This window comes from Pistacia vera, unplaced genomic scaffold, assembly GCF_008641045.1.
Source record: "Pistacia vera cultivar Batoury unplaced genomic scaffold, PisVer_v2 Contig531, whole genome shotgun sequence".
Lineage (NCBI taxonomy): Eukaryota > Viridiplantae > Streptophyta > Magnoliopsida > Sapindales > Anacardiaceae > Pistacia > Pistacia vera.
In genome coordinates this window covers 606,246-619,661 of record NW_022196370.1, presented here as the reverse complement: position 1 = coordinate 619,661, position 13,416 = coordinate 606,246, and the positions used below count along the sequence as shown (strand labels likewise).

Genomic DNA, 13,416 nt, shown 5'->3' with positions numbered 1-13,416 from the left:
AATATATTTTTTATGATTTTTTTTTTTTTTTTTTGTGACAGATACTAGAAAAAATTTATTTAAGTAGTATTATGTCACAAAAGAAAATTCATCATGAAAGGCCAGTGACAAGATTTATTGTGTTTAGATGAAAGTCCCTATTTCAGAAATGAGATAAAAAAGGTTCCATGTTGTAATAGAGAACGAGAAAATCCTAGTCCTGCAAGTCTTGAACCATCTGCAACACTCTATCCATTGCAGGCCTTTCTCTGGGATTGCGCGTGAGGCAAAGCTGAGCAATTTCGAGCATTTCAACCATGTTTTCCTTCAGAATTTCTCCCATTCTCTTGTCATATATACCTTTTAGCCTTTCTTGCTTTCTCTTCTCCCATATGTACTCTCCCAAGTTTGTCACTGCAGGTTTTTTCCCGGTTGTAAGCTCTAAGAGCAGAATTCCGAAGCTGTAAACATCAGACTTTTGGGTAAACACTTTTGTGTGTCTCAACTCAGGCGCAATCCTGCCAGCATTCCTTCTGATTATGGTGGCTGGAGGAACAAGGTAAGGCGTCTCGTAGCCCGACAGACATGCTGAGAAGTCTAATTGAATCATGACATTAGAAGACTTGATCACCCCACAAACAAGGCCTTCACCATTTTTGGTCACCTGGGTATGCAGAAAGGCCACTGCCTTGGCTGCACAAACAGCTATATGCTTTCTAGCTCTCCAACTTAATGGTGTATACTGGAGTCCTTCACTTCCTACATTGCAACAAGTCAAGTTCAATTAAGACTATCTACTCATACACACACACACACACACACACACACACACACACACACACACTCGAAACTTTTGCTCCAAAATCAAGGTCAAAAGTTCTGTTAAATCAGGTAAAATTCTTCCCCAACAAAGTAACTTAGAAGTCAAAATTAAAGCAAGATAAAGATAAAAATGTACCATGATCTTAATAATTACCATGTAACAGCTCTTCTAAGCTTCCTAAGCACAGATACTCGTACAAAATAAAAGCTTCACCACCATACCAGAAGCTGAAATGCATTGGCAGGAGCCAAGTATTTCGAATTCCTCCAAAGAAATTGATCCAAAACTCAAGAGTGGCTGCATCAACCAAGCCTTCTCGAACCATTCTCATGGTGGTGGTTGAACCACAATCAAGAACCACCTTAAACAAGGACCCCAAGGTACCTTCACCAAGCCTGACTTTTGCAAGCTGAGCCAATTCTGGAGTGTCAAATTTCTTGGCCACAGTCTTGTTTCCAAAAATCACCTTTGTGGGAAGTGCCACCTTTACTTCTAGCAAAGACACTGGAGTCACATTGGTAACTCTTCCATGGCTAGATTTGTCCCTGATAATCAGCTTTTTCCCAACTTTGATGCACAGGAAACAGGATCTCATATAGAAGGAAAACATCAGAATTTTGAGGGGCATAACAGTATGAGGATTTCTCACCATTTTCAATATCAAGTTTCTGGGTAGTTTTTCTGAAGTGCTTTGTGGAAGATGATTGATTCCTTTTGTCCCATTTTGTTCTGAAGCTTAAGTGATTCACATAGGTTTCTCCATAAAAGTATTTTGGAGTCTTCATCCAAACATCTTCGACTCTTTAAAGAATAATTAAATTAATGAACATATAATTCCATTTTTTAGACTAATTTAGAATGCAAATAACTCATAATCAAAATGTAAAGCTCATTCTTTTTATAGTATTTCAATTATTAAAACTACTTTAATTTTCTTGCATTTAAAGTAGTGGGGCCATGCCGCCCCACAACTTTTTTGGCACGGCACGAAAATTTTATGCCGTGCCATGGCCCATGGGCCACGCTGTGAGTTTAAGATTTAACACATAGATCGGTATGGCACAACTAGAGGTGTTCGGTTTCGGATACCCTGTACTTTTAAATGAACCGAAATCAGAACTGGAACTAACGGTTCCTTGAAATTTGGAATCAGAATCAGAACCGATAGTTCCGGTTCTTATATACCCAGAACCAAAACCTATAACAATGATTCCTGTGTACCCTATAAAATTTAATGACCCCCAAAAGTTTTTAAAATAGCAAAAAAAAAAACCCTTAAAAACTTACAAATACCCCCCCTCACCTGGCACTTGTTAACAAAAATAAAATTACACATTATAAATTCAAAATTACAAACTCCATTACTCTGTAAAGGTAGATTATCAAAAGTTAAATCAACTTACTTTAAATATTATAAAATATAAATATAAATGTATTCACCTTACTTTTTCTATAAAAGTTTTTATTAAACCCCCTAATATTTAATTTAATTTTATATTAGTCTTGGTTCCTGGTTCTTGGTTCCAGTTTCAGTTTTTAACTATAGGAACCGGAACCGGAACCGAAACCGTACAGTAACAGTTCCAAAAATTTAAAATCAGAATTTACTTATTGACGATTAGTTCTGGGTAAAAACCAAAACCAAACTTAGGGTATCCATCAGTTTCAGACAACCAACCGCCACCACTAATTTAAATGTAGGATAGATTTTGAGAATAACTGCACAAAGCAGAGGGCAAAAAGGGAAGACTAAAAAGACAAAAACGCTGTCGTTTTAAAACCTAATTGCGACGAAAGAGGTTGAATTGATTGCCTTCAAAACCACGTTGAGTCGTCTGGTTTTGGGTCTATTTCAACTTCATATTGAACGTAAGTTGTAACCAAAAAGCTTCATTGGTCTATTCTCAATTTAATCCAGCAGTTCCAGATCTTACTCATTGTTCTAAAGTTCCATTTTTCTCTCATTTCGATTACTGTTTTGAGCCCACAAAATGGAAGACGATAAGAACAAGAACGAGAACGAGAACGAGAACGAGACCGAAAACAAAAACCCAGAAGAGAAACAGTCTCAAAATGAAGAAACTAAAGCTGAAGAAGCGCCAGCGAAGCCTGGAGGGTGGGGAGGTTGGGGTTTTTCTCCGCTTTCAGTTCTGTCAGATCTTCAAAAGGCTGCTGAAGAGATCTCTCGCAATGTAAACTTTAACCTTCGTTTTTCTCTCTCTTTATGTTAATTAATGTGTTTCTATTAGTGTACTTGATCATTTTTTTTTGATTATATGACCTGGGTTATTGTTATTATTTCTCATTTTCAGATTGCCTTTTTTGAACTGGGATTTAATTGAAGTGTGCTTATATTTTATTGGGCATTTTTGTTTCTTTAGTTGAGAGCTGGGTGTTTTGTTTGGATTAATAAGTAGGGTTGGTTGAGTGGTTAGTATGTGTCTTGCTACACAAGGCTTGAGCTTCAATTGCTGAAGACCAAAGCTGAAGTTTCACGTTTTTTTAATATTGTAGTGTTTCTTATTGGCTAAGTTTCGAATTTAAATTATTGGAGCAGGTTAGGAGGATGAGAGCAGGTGTTTTATTTTTTTATTTTTTTATTTTTTTATTTTTTTCAAGAGATAAAATGTTTAAACATCTATAGTTTATTGCTCATCGTCCTCGTTGGATCACCTGCAATATGGTTGAGCAGTTCCTTGTGGATGCAGGCATCCGTGGCTGCGGAGAAGGCTGCAAAGAGCTTCGTGGACGTGCAAAATGAAGATTCAGAACCTCTTAAGGAAGAGGAAAAGGCAAAGGACACTGCATTTGAAAAGGAAAGTGAAGATGAGAATGAAAAAAAGCGTAAGTCTGCTTTGGAGAAATTGGAGAAAGCTAGTGAGGAGTCCTTGCTTGGCCAGGCAAGTTTTTGTTGTATATTTTGATGTTTTTCTTGTCAACCGGATATGCTATTGGTAATGCAAGTTTTGTGTTTCTGTGTCTACATTTTTACAGTTCTGATCTCTGTGGCATCATAGCTTGTTTAACATCAATATCCATCTCAGAATTGTTATGAGAAAAATGCCAATTGTTCTCGGAAACATGTCAATGATGTTGATCATAAAAATTGCTGTCAGCTTTTATTCTAATTTATTTATTTGCAGTTGCTTGTTTCTGTTGCCTAGAACTGGTAGTTTGCCTTTTTGTGCTAATTTAAAACACTTGTTAATAGTTGCAGGGTTTGAAGGTTCTTGATAATTCTGTTGAGAGTTTTGCTTCAGGAGCTTGGCAGGCTTTAGGAAGTGCATGGAAAGGCAGTACCACTTTTGTCCAGAAGTATGTTTAATTGCTATACTGTCTAATAGATAATTTGATCATTAGTTGCACTCATGGGGACAAAATGATGGTGAAGTTTGCTAACTGAAGAGAGTTTCTGGTCATGCTCTTTTTTATTCCCCCTAAATGAATAAGCTAGTTGAGAGTGTGGTTGTATAGTTCTGCATGATATTTTATGAATATATATAATCTGGTAAAGTGAAATAATATCCTATTAGAGTGTACCCTGTATGGATTGGTGATGATATCAAACTGCTACCCTGGCTGGTAGTTCCTTATCATTTATATAGAAAGTCATAAATTAGGATAAAAATGAGATGTGCAAGTTTGAGCCTGTACTTAACATGTAGAAATGTATTTAGTAAGATTTATAGAAGTGTTTGATTTAGCAAGTGGATGGTCTTTAGATGTTCTTGTTAAAATGTTGAGTTAAAGTAAAACTCATACCTTCCTATATATGCTAATTTATTTCCTTGATTGACTACTGATATCTTATGTTGTGAGCATACTGCATGTGGGAATAAAATTAAGATACATGAATTTTGAAATTAAGACTCAAGCTGCAGACTCATGTTGACAAGTTTCTCTGATCAATTAAAATTCTTCCTTTTGTTCTCTAGGCTTGAGCATTCTGTGAACCTTGCGGGATCTGTTCAGCAGGGTGGGGAAACTGGTTCTGCTGCACCATCCTTGATAGAGGTTTTCTCAACCCTCGTCTTCTTGTGCAGTAATGTTGCTTGACTGCTAATCCAACAAATCTATTTTGCAGACTGGAAGAGCTTTTACAGCAAAGGGAATGCAAGTGCTTGAATACGTTGGCAAGGAGACTATTGATCTACTGATCACAGAGACTGGTATTGACATTGAAAAGAATAAAGATTCTGAACAGGAAGGTGATGAGGATCAGTTATCTGAGGAAGTGACATTTGATCGTTGCTTCTACATATATGGAGGTCCAGAACAATTGGAGGTCACTTTCTCATCCTTGAAGTTGAACTTTGCACAGTGAAATATATAACCGTTAATAACATTGAACCATGATGATGTCAGGAACTGGAGGCATTGTCCAACCATCATGCACTCTTATTTAATAGAAGAAAAGCAAAATTATCATCAGATCAGAAATCTGTGTATGATGGAAACCTCAAACTGGTTCAGAAAATTTTTAGCTTGAGTACTGAAATGGATGGAAGTAGTGCTGAGTCAGATAAAGGAAAAAAAGTAGAAACTGGAACTGAGGGATGTGGTGAAGAAATGAAGAATTTACATGATTTAAGTGTCAGCAAGGCTGCTGATATGGCTGCAGGGTAATGTGCTTTGTTCTATATGCTTCCTTATTTGTCAGTTTCTAATTTTATTTTAACTTTTTTATATTCCAGTCTTATTGGCTTATGTGCTTGTTTGCCTTGATTTGTTGGTTCTATGGTTAGTATTTGGTCTTTCATTTGGTATTGCATCAAGCTCCCATTATTGACTTTTGAGTTTTTATAGTTGGCTTGATTTTGTGTTCTACTGTATAATTTCATAGCATCCAGTCAGCCGCTCATTCATTAATTTTTTTCTTTCAAAATTTGAATGCTGTATGCCAAAAATCCTGCTTTGCTTTTCCTCAAGGAATGTTTAGGTGGACCCTAGTTTTCTGGTTTTTTCATTCAATTGTGATTTCAATATCAGCTGGGCTGATATTAATGAATATTTTGAATTTGGATATATGAATGACATAGATCAGTTGGAATGTGGCCTATTTCCTGTACTTAATTTCTCTGCATTGTGCACTAGTTAATGATTTTCTTACCTTTGCAGGTTCACGAATGCATTAGCAGGACTAACTGTTAATGATATAGTTCAAAGGACTGCTGGCAGACTAGAATCTCTTCACTCAGAGGGTGTTCATGTATGGAATTAATTTGGATTTTTTAGAACCACTTTAACCTAACTGCTTTTAGTGGACTTTGCTTTTGTTTTCTGGTTAATTAGATTTGATAAGTTGATGCATGTCTTACAGAGACTCTCAGAAATGTGCTGTGTTGCTGTAACTCAATTGCTATTGCTTGGAAAATCCATTATATCAAATGCTAGCAAGGTTCAGGATGAAGATGCTGATATTGATGCTTTGAATATTGACTGGCCTGAGGATTCTGTTGAAAAAGCTAAGATAATCAGATCAAAGGCACAATCAATGACAGTATATGTGGAAGCTGTTTCCAATAGCTTTATTACAGGTTCATCGTTTGGCCCTCAAATATCGTGCTGATTAAGTAAATTGTATTTCACTGAAATGAATAATTTTACTGTGCCAATACATATTTATATGTCAAGCTTAGCAGAGATTTTGGTATTGTCAATAATGATGAGCAGTGAATTGGAAGCCTCTCAAATTTTTTTTGACCATATTCATAAGGTCTAAAATTTTTTGTTTTTTTTTTATTTTTTTATTTTATAAGCTTAATACTTATACTGTTATATTTGTATTTTAATTTTCTTAAACTTTTAGTAACCCACAAAACATGTCCTTTGCTAGGGAGTGTTGAGGAACACTGAAAAGATACATGTCCTTGATGTGTCCTTGCTCGGAATTATTTGTATATTCCATGCATAGCGTTTTTGGTGTTTACTCTGATTAATTGGTGTTATGCTATGCTTAAGGTGTTCCCTAGTGAAGTTTCAAACCCTGTGTCAATTTTAACGATGTAGTCATCATTCATCTATGTCTTCTGACAAACTTCTTGTGCATTGTTAGAACGTTTTGTTCACTCATTAATGCTTGCTGATTGAAGAAAGTACTCTCTCTTTTTAGGCATATCTGATGTTGCTGAAGCTTACCAATCAGCCATGAAGAGCGCTACTGCGAATTCCCCTGAAGTTGCACAAACATCAGTTCAGGAAAAAGCCAATGCCTTCTCTGAAAATCTCCGTGCTGATTACACGACTGCAGTCGCCAAAATCCAAGACGGGCTCCAATACTTGTCTTATGTAGTCCTTTCAACTTCCATTCCTGCTGCATGATGACTCAAGACACTCAACTCAGTTATACCTCAATGTCTTAGTGATTCAATTCTATTTTGTACAGAGTAGCATTTGTAGTGTGTTGGTCCATGTTCTTGTTTGGAACCTTATGTCATGCAACTGAAACTAAAAGTAGGAGGAAGAATTTTTATCTGTATTCCTTCAAACGTTTACAAAAACAATAAGAGCAATGAAACATATAGTTTGACATGGATTTGAGAGAGAGGATGGTACTGGATGCAATAATCTTAACCCATGTTGTATCATTCTTATCTTTTTTCACCATCTGCATTTAGAATTTAGAAATTTCATTGATGATTTCTTGGATCGTAGACTACTTTCAGCATTTCGCTCTGATTCTGATGGTGTTTCTCCAGTTTGAAGGGAAAAATGTAGATGGTATGTCGTTTTTGTCTGGATGATGCGGATGACATGCATCTGCTCTTAGACAATGCGTACTACATGTCATTCACGTCACTTACATATACAGTTCAGAAACCATACAAATAATCTCTGGGGTCGGAACTGAAGTTCTGTCTATTACTCGTCATGATCTGTGAACTTGATGGAGCTTATCCTTCCAGTTATGATGATCTTTAAGAAGGGTATTCTCTCACACAAATTATGTCTATAGTGAGAAACAAATAACTGGAAACATACCTCACCATGGCAATTAACAGTCACAGATTCACAGTTTTGCAGCAGAAGCTTCCAAACAAAATCCACCAACCAATTTTGATTTCTTTTTAAGAGATAAGATAAAATGAACTCAGTGCTTTTGTTTCTAGTTCATTCTCTATCACTAGATCCTTCAATTCAACCATGGGAGAAATTGATCCAGCCTTCATCCAACCCAATGAAAATAGACCTAAACTCAAAGTTTCTGAAGCAGACAGAATCCCATTAATCAATCTCTCTAGTGACACTGAAGAACTTGTCTTGGAAATAGGCCAAGGATGTAAGAACTGGGGTTTTTTTCAAGTTATTAATCATGGGGTGCCCTTGGAATTGATTAGAAGAATGGAAAAGGTAGCAAAAGAATTCTTTGATCAGTCAATGGAGGAGAAGAAGCTGGTGAAGAGAGATGAAGTGAATCCTCTGGGATATCATGACAGTGAGCATANTGCTGAGAAAATGAAGGAAATTCAGGCTTGATGTTATAAGTATTTATATAGAACACAGACTAACATTGACTTATACATTTTAAGTATAAAACTTAAAAGCTGCTGTTAGTTAACAGCAGTTTATTCCTTGACACCATGAAACAGTCGATCAGCTGAATATCATAATAGACAAGGCTAGTCAAATCTCGAGTTTCTTATTCATACCACTCTAATAATAGATTTAGGCCATGGACCAAGTAACATCCACAACACCCACCTCAGTATTGAGCCCCAAAGCATGCCGTACCGCGTCAGACCCATCAACAATATCATTTCTACAAGGTGGCTCTTCATCACATCCATTCACTGAGTCACAATCATCAACAACCTTTGCTATCACATTCTTTCCATTACTAGCCCTTATCTTTATATTCTTCCCACACCTTCACCCTCCATTATACCACCCAGTCGATAGCGCCACAATCAGTTCCGAGTTATTATGATACTTTTCATCACTCTCCGATGGACCTCCCCCCTCGCCACCTTTGCTAAAATCATTGTTTGTTAGTTTAGCTTTCGTTGAGAAGGTGACGGTAGGGGAGCATTTGAATTGAGGAAATTTTTTGCCGTTTCATCTTAGTGTACCTTGTCATTTGGATTCAATGTCCTCTTAGTGAGGATTTCTTCTCATTATATAGGCACAAATGTGCCATATACAAGGCTAAAATCAAGCCTAAATTACAGCAGAAAATCTGCCTAAATTACAACCATTAAATCTGTTTATCTGATTAAATAAGGAATTGTATATATGTACAACTGGTGAAAACTAATTAAGGATAGCGTATCATGGTGACATCCCCCCTCAAAGTGATGCTAGTCGGTCAAGAAGCATCAATTTGCCTACAAGAAACTGATGACGTTGTCATGCCATAGCCTTCATAAACACATCTGCAATCTGGAGGTCAGTAGAAATATGAGGAAGAGAAATGATACGAGTGTCCAATACTTCCCGAATGGAATGACAGTCCACCTCAATGTGTTTGGTACGCTCATGAAAGACAGGATTGGCAGCGATCTGAATGGCACTAGTGTTGTCAGCATGTAGAGGAGTAGGATCGGATTGAACACAACCAATCTCAGCAAGGAGGCCACGAAGCCAAAGAATCTCAGAACAAGCAGCAGACATTGCACGGTATTCAGATTCGGTAGAAGATTTGGACACGCAATCTTGTTTCTTACTCTTCCAAGATATCAAAGAGTCACCAAGAAACATGCACCAACCTGTAACAGATCGGCGCGTATCAGGACATCCTGCCCAATCTGCATCGCTGTAAGCCACAAGCTGAAGCCAAAGAATATCTTCCAAGATATCAAAGAGTCACCAAGAAACATGCACCAACCTGTAACAGATCGGCGCGTATCAGGACATCCTGCCCAATCTGCATCGCTATAAGCCACAAGCTGAAGAGGAGTCCCAGTAGGGAAGAATAGGCCACGACTAGGAGAACCTCAAAGATATCGAATGATACGACGTACAGCAGCTAAGTGTAGATGACGTGGAGCCTGCATGAACTGACTAACCTACTGTATGGCAAAGGAAATATCAGGACGTGTAATGGTTAAGTAGTTTAAGCTCCCCACTAACTGTCGATACATAGTACGGTCGAAAAGGAGATCACCCTCTTCCTGACGATACTTCGTGTTTACTTCCATAGGAGTATCCACAAAAGAAGTATCTTGAAGACTAGCCAATGCAATCAGATCCTGAGTATATTTATGCTGATTCAAAAAAATGCCAGAGGAATCAGTATGAACTTCCAAGCCTAAGAAGTATGTAAGAGAACCAAGGTCCTTCATATGAAATGAGGCTTGAAGATGTTGCTGTAGTCGGGTGATCAAGCTAGAGTCTGTGCCAGTAATAACAATATCATCAACATAAACCAGAAGAAGGACAATGCCAAGAGATGTCTTGCAGAAAAATAAAGAAGAATCATATGTACTCTGCTGAAATGAAAATTGGAGTAAAGTGGAGCGGAATTTATCAAACCAAGCCCGGGGAGCTTGTTTCAACCCATACAATGATTGTTTCAACCTACAGACATCTGAGGAAGAAGATGATGATAAACCAGGTGGAAGGATCATGTATATCTCTTCTTTGAGATCACCATGAAGAAATGCATTTTTGACATCCATTTGATGAAGAGACCAACCTCGGGATGCAGCAACAGACAGGACAGTCCGTACCATAGTCATTTTGGCAACGGGAGCAAAAGTCTCCTCATAGTCCACCCCATATTCTTGTCTATTGCCAAGGGCAACCAACCGGGCCTTATACCGATCTAGAGTGCCATCAGAACATAGCTTGATAAAATAGACCCATTTGCAACCAATAGCTTTGACTTGAGGAGGACAAGGGACAACATCCCATGTATGGTTATCCTAAAGAGCCTGAAGTTCTTCGGCCATTGCCTCACGCCAACAGTCATGTTTAGCTGCCTTAGAATAACCGGATGGAATGGGAATATTAGACAAAGTAACATGGAGAGAGGTAGCAGAGAAACCATACCAGTCTGGCGGACGAGACACTCTGGTCGAGCGACGAGGAACTGGGATAGTATTCGGATCACCCGTAGACGATTCAGTCTGAACAGGTTCAGATGGCGGGCCAGGCTCAAGAAGGGGCAAAGCAGATTGTCGTCTTTCATATACAAGTCCAGAATCGCACTGATTACAAGAAGCTTGATGTGGAAAACATACAGATTCATCATTTTAGGATACTGGTAAACATGGCAGAGTGAGCTTTGTTGGAAAAAAAAATAAAAAAAAAAATGGTGTTTTAGCTAATATATATTATGTTTGTACATCAAGAGCAGATAATGAAGACATGATGAATGTGGCTTTTACTATCTAGCTGATAATGTTATGATAAGGTTTAACATTGTGATAACAGCATAAAGAAATCATACTACTCCTGAGAACGGTTATATTTGAAGAAAAAATTTTCATTTTGTGGGTTAATGCCAAAAGGTGCTAGCCTACCACACACCAAATTGGTGTCAATTAGATTCTTGTATCATTCTTATCTTTTTTTACCATCTGCATTTAGAATTTAGAAATTTCATTGATGATTTCTTGGATCGTAGACTACTTTCAGCATTTCGCTCTGATTCTGATGGTGTTTCTCCAGTTTGAAGGGAAAAATGTAGATGGTATGTCGTTTTTGTCTGGATGATGCGGATGACATGCATCTGCTCTTAGACAATGCGTACTACATGTCATTCACGTCACTTACATATACAGTTCAGAAACCATACAAATAATCTCTGGGGTCGGAACTGAAGTTCTGTCTATTACTCGTCATGATCTGTGAACTTGATGGAGCTTATCCTTCCAGTTATGATGATCTTTAAGAAGGGTATTCTCTCACACAAATTATGTCTATAGTGAGAAACAAATAACTGGAAACATACCTCACCATGGCAATTAACAGTCACAGATTCACAGTTTTGCAGCAGAAGCTTCCAAACAAAATCCACCAACCAATTTTGATTTCTTTTTAAGAGATAAGATAAAATGAACTCAGTGCTTTTGTTTCTAGTTCATTCTCTATCACTAGATCCTTCAATTCAACCATGGGAGAAATTGATCCAGCCTTCATCCAACCCAATGAAAATAGACCTAAACTCAAAGTTTCTGAAGCAGACGGAATCCCATTAATCAATCTCTCTAGTGACACTGAAGAATTGTCTTGGAGATAGGCCAAGGATGCAAGAACTGGGGTTTTTTCCAAGTTATTAACCATGGGGTGCCATTGGAATTGATTAGAAGAATGGAAAAGGTAGCAAAAGAATTCTTTGATCAGTCAATAGAGGAGAAGAAGCTGGTGAAGAGAGATGAAGTGAATCCTCTGGGATATCATGACAGTGAGCATACAAAGAATGTAAGAGACTGGAAGGAAGTGTTTGATTTTATGGTGGAAGATCCAACTTTCATCCCAGCATCCCATGAGCCTGGTGATGAGGAGATCAGGATGTTAACTAACCAGTGGCCTCAAAAGCCTCCAGAATTTAGGTAATATAACTTGCCTTCAAAGTATGAGATTATTCCTTGAATCTTCTGATCATGTCAATTGAATTTTGTGGCTGAAATTTAACTAAAAAATACTGTGTTGGCCAGGGAGGTATGTCAAGAGTATGCGCGTGAGGTGGAAAATCTAGCTTACAAGTTGTTGGAACTTGTCTCCCTCAGCTTAGGCTTGCAGGCTGATCGAATCCATGGCTATTTTAAAGACCAAACCAGCTTTCTGCGGCTTAATCACTATCCTGCTTGCCCTTTCCCTGAGCTAGCTCTAGGTGTTGGTCGACACAAGGATGCTGGTGCCTTAACTGTGCTTGCTCAGGACGATGTTGGTGGACTTCAAGTGAAGAGGAAATCAGATGGAGAGTGGATTCCAGTTAAACCAGTCCCAGATGCCTTTATCATTAATGTTGGTGATGCCATTCAGGTACTTTGAACTAGTTTATTGAAGTTGGTTTTTCAAAGATATGCATGATTAACAAACAAATTAAACATTTTCGGATTCGCATACATAGAGTTCTATAACATTAGGTCACTATATGAATTGGATTGTTTTTTGCAGGTATGGAGTAATGATAGGTATGAGAGTGTAGAGCACAGGGTGGTGGTGAACTCTGAGAAGGAAAGGTTTTCGATTCCATTCTTCTTCTTTCCTGCCCACCATGTCATGATAAAGCCCTTGGAAGAGCTAGTAAATGAACAACACCCTGCCAGATACAGGGAATACAACTGGGGCAAGTTTTATGCTACTAAATCGCAGGATTACAAGAAGCTGATGTGGAAAACATACAGATCATCATTTTAGGATACTGGGTAACCAGGCAGAGTGAGCTTCTTGGTTGTTAAAAAAAAAAAAAAAAAATGGTGTTTTAGCTTAATATATATATGTTTGTACATCAAGAGACAGAATTTGAAACATGATGAATGTTGGCTTTTACTATTAGCTGATAATGTTTGATAAGGTTTAACATTGTGATAACAGCTAAAAGAAATCATACTACTCCTGAGAAGGTAATTTTGAAGAAAAAATTTCATTTTGTGGGTTAATGCCAAAAGGTGCTAGCCTCCCACACACCAATTGGTGTCATAGATTCAATGTCCTCTTGTGAGGAT

General features: G+C 37.8%; 3 protein-coding genes across 4 annotated transcripts; 2 read left to right on the top strand and 1 right to left on the bottom strand.

Moving 5' to 3' along the window:
* Positions 1 to 76: 76 nt before the first annotated feature.
* On the bottom strand, positions 77 to 1,573 carry LOC116107360 (probable inactive receptor kinase At2g26730). The gene is made up of 2 exons (XM_031393643.1): positions 956 to 1,573; positions 77 to 738 (listed from the first exon to the last, which is right to left on the bottom strand). The coding sequence occupies exons 1-2, from the start codon at positions 1,452 to 1,454 to the stop codon at positions 194 to 196; spliced, it is 1,044 nt and encodes a 347-aa protein (XP_031249503.1). The 5' UTR covers positions 1,455 to 1,573; the 3' UTR covers positions 77 to 193.
* Positions 1,574 to 2,636: 1,063 nt separating this feature from the next.
* LOC116107288 lies at positions 2,637 to 7,330 on the top strand. Of its 2 annotated transcripts, none has more exons than XM_031393574.1 (9): positions 2,637 to 2,994; positions 3,511 to 3,702; positions 4,014 to 4,117; positions 4,738 to 4,816; positions 4,887 to 5,087; positions 5,168 to 5,424; positions 5,921 to 6,011; positions 6,123 to 6,339; positions 6,915 to 7,330. In XM_031393574.1, the coding sequence occupies exons 1-9, from the start codon at positions 2,794 to 2,796 to the stop codon at positions 7,121 to 7,123; spliced, it is 1,551 nt and encodes a 516-aa protein (XP_031249434.1). In that variant the 5' UTR covers positions 2,637 to 2,793; the 3' UTR covers positions 7,124 to 7,330. The 2 variants fall into 2 exon arrangements, with proteins under 2 accessions (XP_031249434.1, XP_031249435.1); XM_031393575.1 differs by having other exon boundaries at positions 4,020 to 4,117; positions 6,915 to 7,329.
* A 152-nt stretch (positions 7,331 to 7,482) lies between these two features.
* On the top strand, positions 7,483 to 13,110 carry LOC116107289 (protein DMR6-LIKE OXYGENASE 2-like). Its single transcript, XM_031393577.1, has 4 exons — positions 7,483 to 8,152; positions 12,065 to 12,297; positions 12,403 to 12,730; positions 12,866 to 13,110. The coding sequence occupies exons 1-4, from the start codon at positions 7,946 to 7,948 to the stop codon at positions 13,106 to 13,108; spliced, it is 1,011 nt and encodes a 336-aa protein (XP_031249437.1). The 5' UTR covers positions 7,483 to 7,945; the 3' UTR covers positions 13,109 to 13,110.
* Positions 13,111 to 13,416: the final 306 nt, after the last annotated feature.

Excerpts from the sequence above, each read along its gene's own strand:
- LOC116107288 (XM_031393574.1), top strand. The coding sequence starts at position 2,794 with ATGGAAGACGATAAGAACAAGAACGAGAACGAGAACGAGAACGAGACC. Across the intron at positions 3,703-4,013 it reads AGGAGTCCTTGCTTGGCCAG|TTGCAGGGTTTGAAGGTTCT; the intron begins GCAAGTTTTTGT and ends ACTTGTTAATAG. Across the intron at positions 5,088-5,167 it reads GAGGTCCAGAACAATTGGAG|GAACTGGAGGCATTGTCCAA; the intron begins GTCACTTTCTCA and ends TGATGATGTCAG.
- LOC116107289 (XM_031393577.1), top strand. The coding sequence starts at position 7,946 with ATGGGAGAAATTGATCCAGCCTTCATCCAACCCAATGAAAATAGACCT. Across the intron at positions 8,153-12,064 it reads TGATTAGAAGAATGGAAAAG|GTAGCAAAAGAATTCTTTGA; the intron begins GTAGCAAAAGAA and ends AGAATGGAAAAG. Across the intron at positions 12,731-12,865 it reads ATGTTGGTGATGCCATTCAG|GTATGGAGTAATGATAGGTA; the intron begins GTACTTTGAACT and ends TGTTTTTTGCAG.
- LOC116107360 (XM_031393643.1), bottom strand. The coding sequence starts at position 1,454 with ATGGTGAGAAATCCTCATACTGTTATGCCCCTCAAAATTCTGATGTTT. Across the intron at positions 739-955 it reads CTTAGAAGAGCTGTTACATG|GAAGTGAAGGACTCCAGTAT; the intron begins GTAATTATTAAG and ends GTTGCAATGTAG.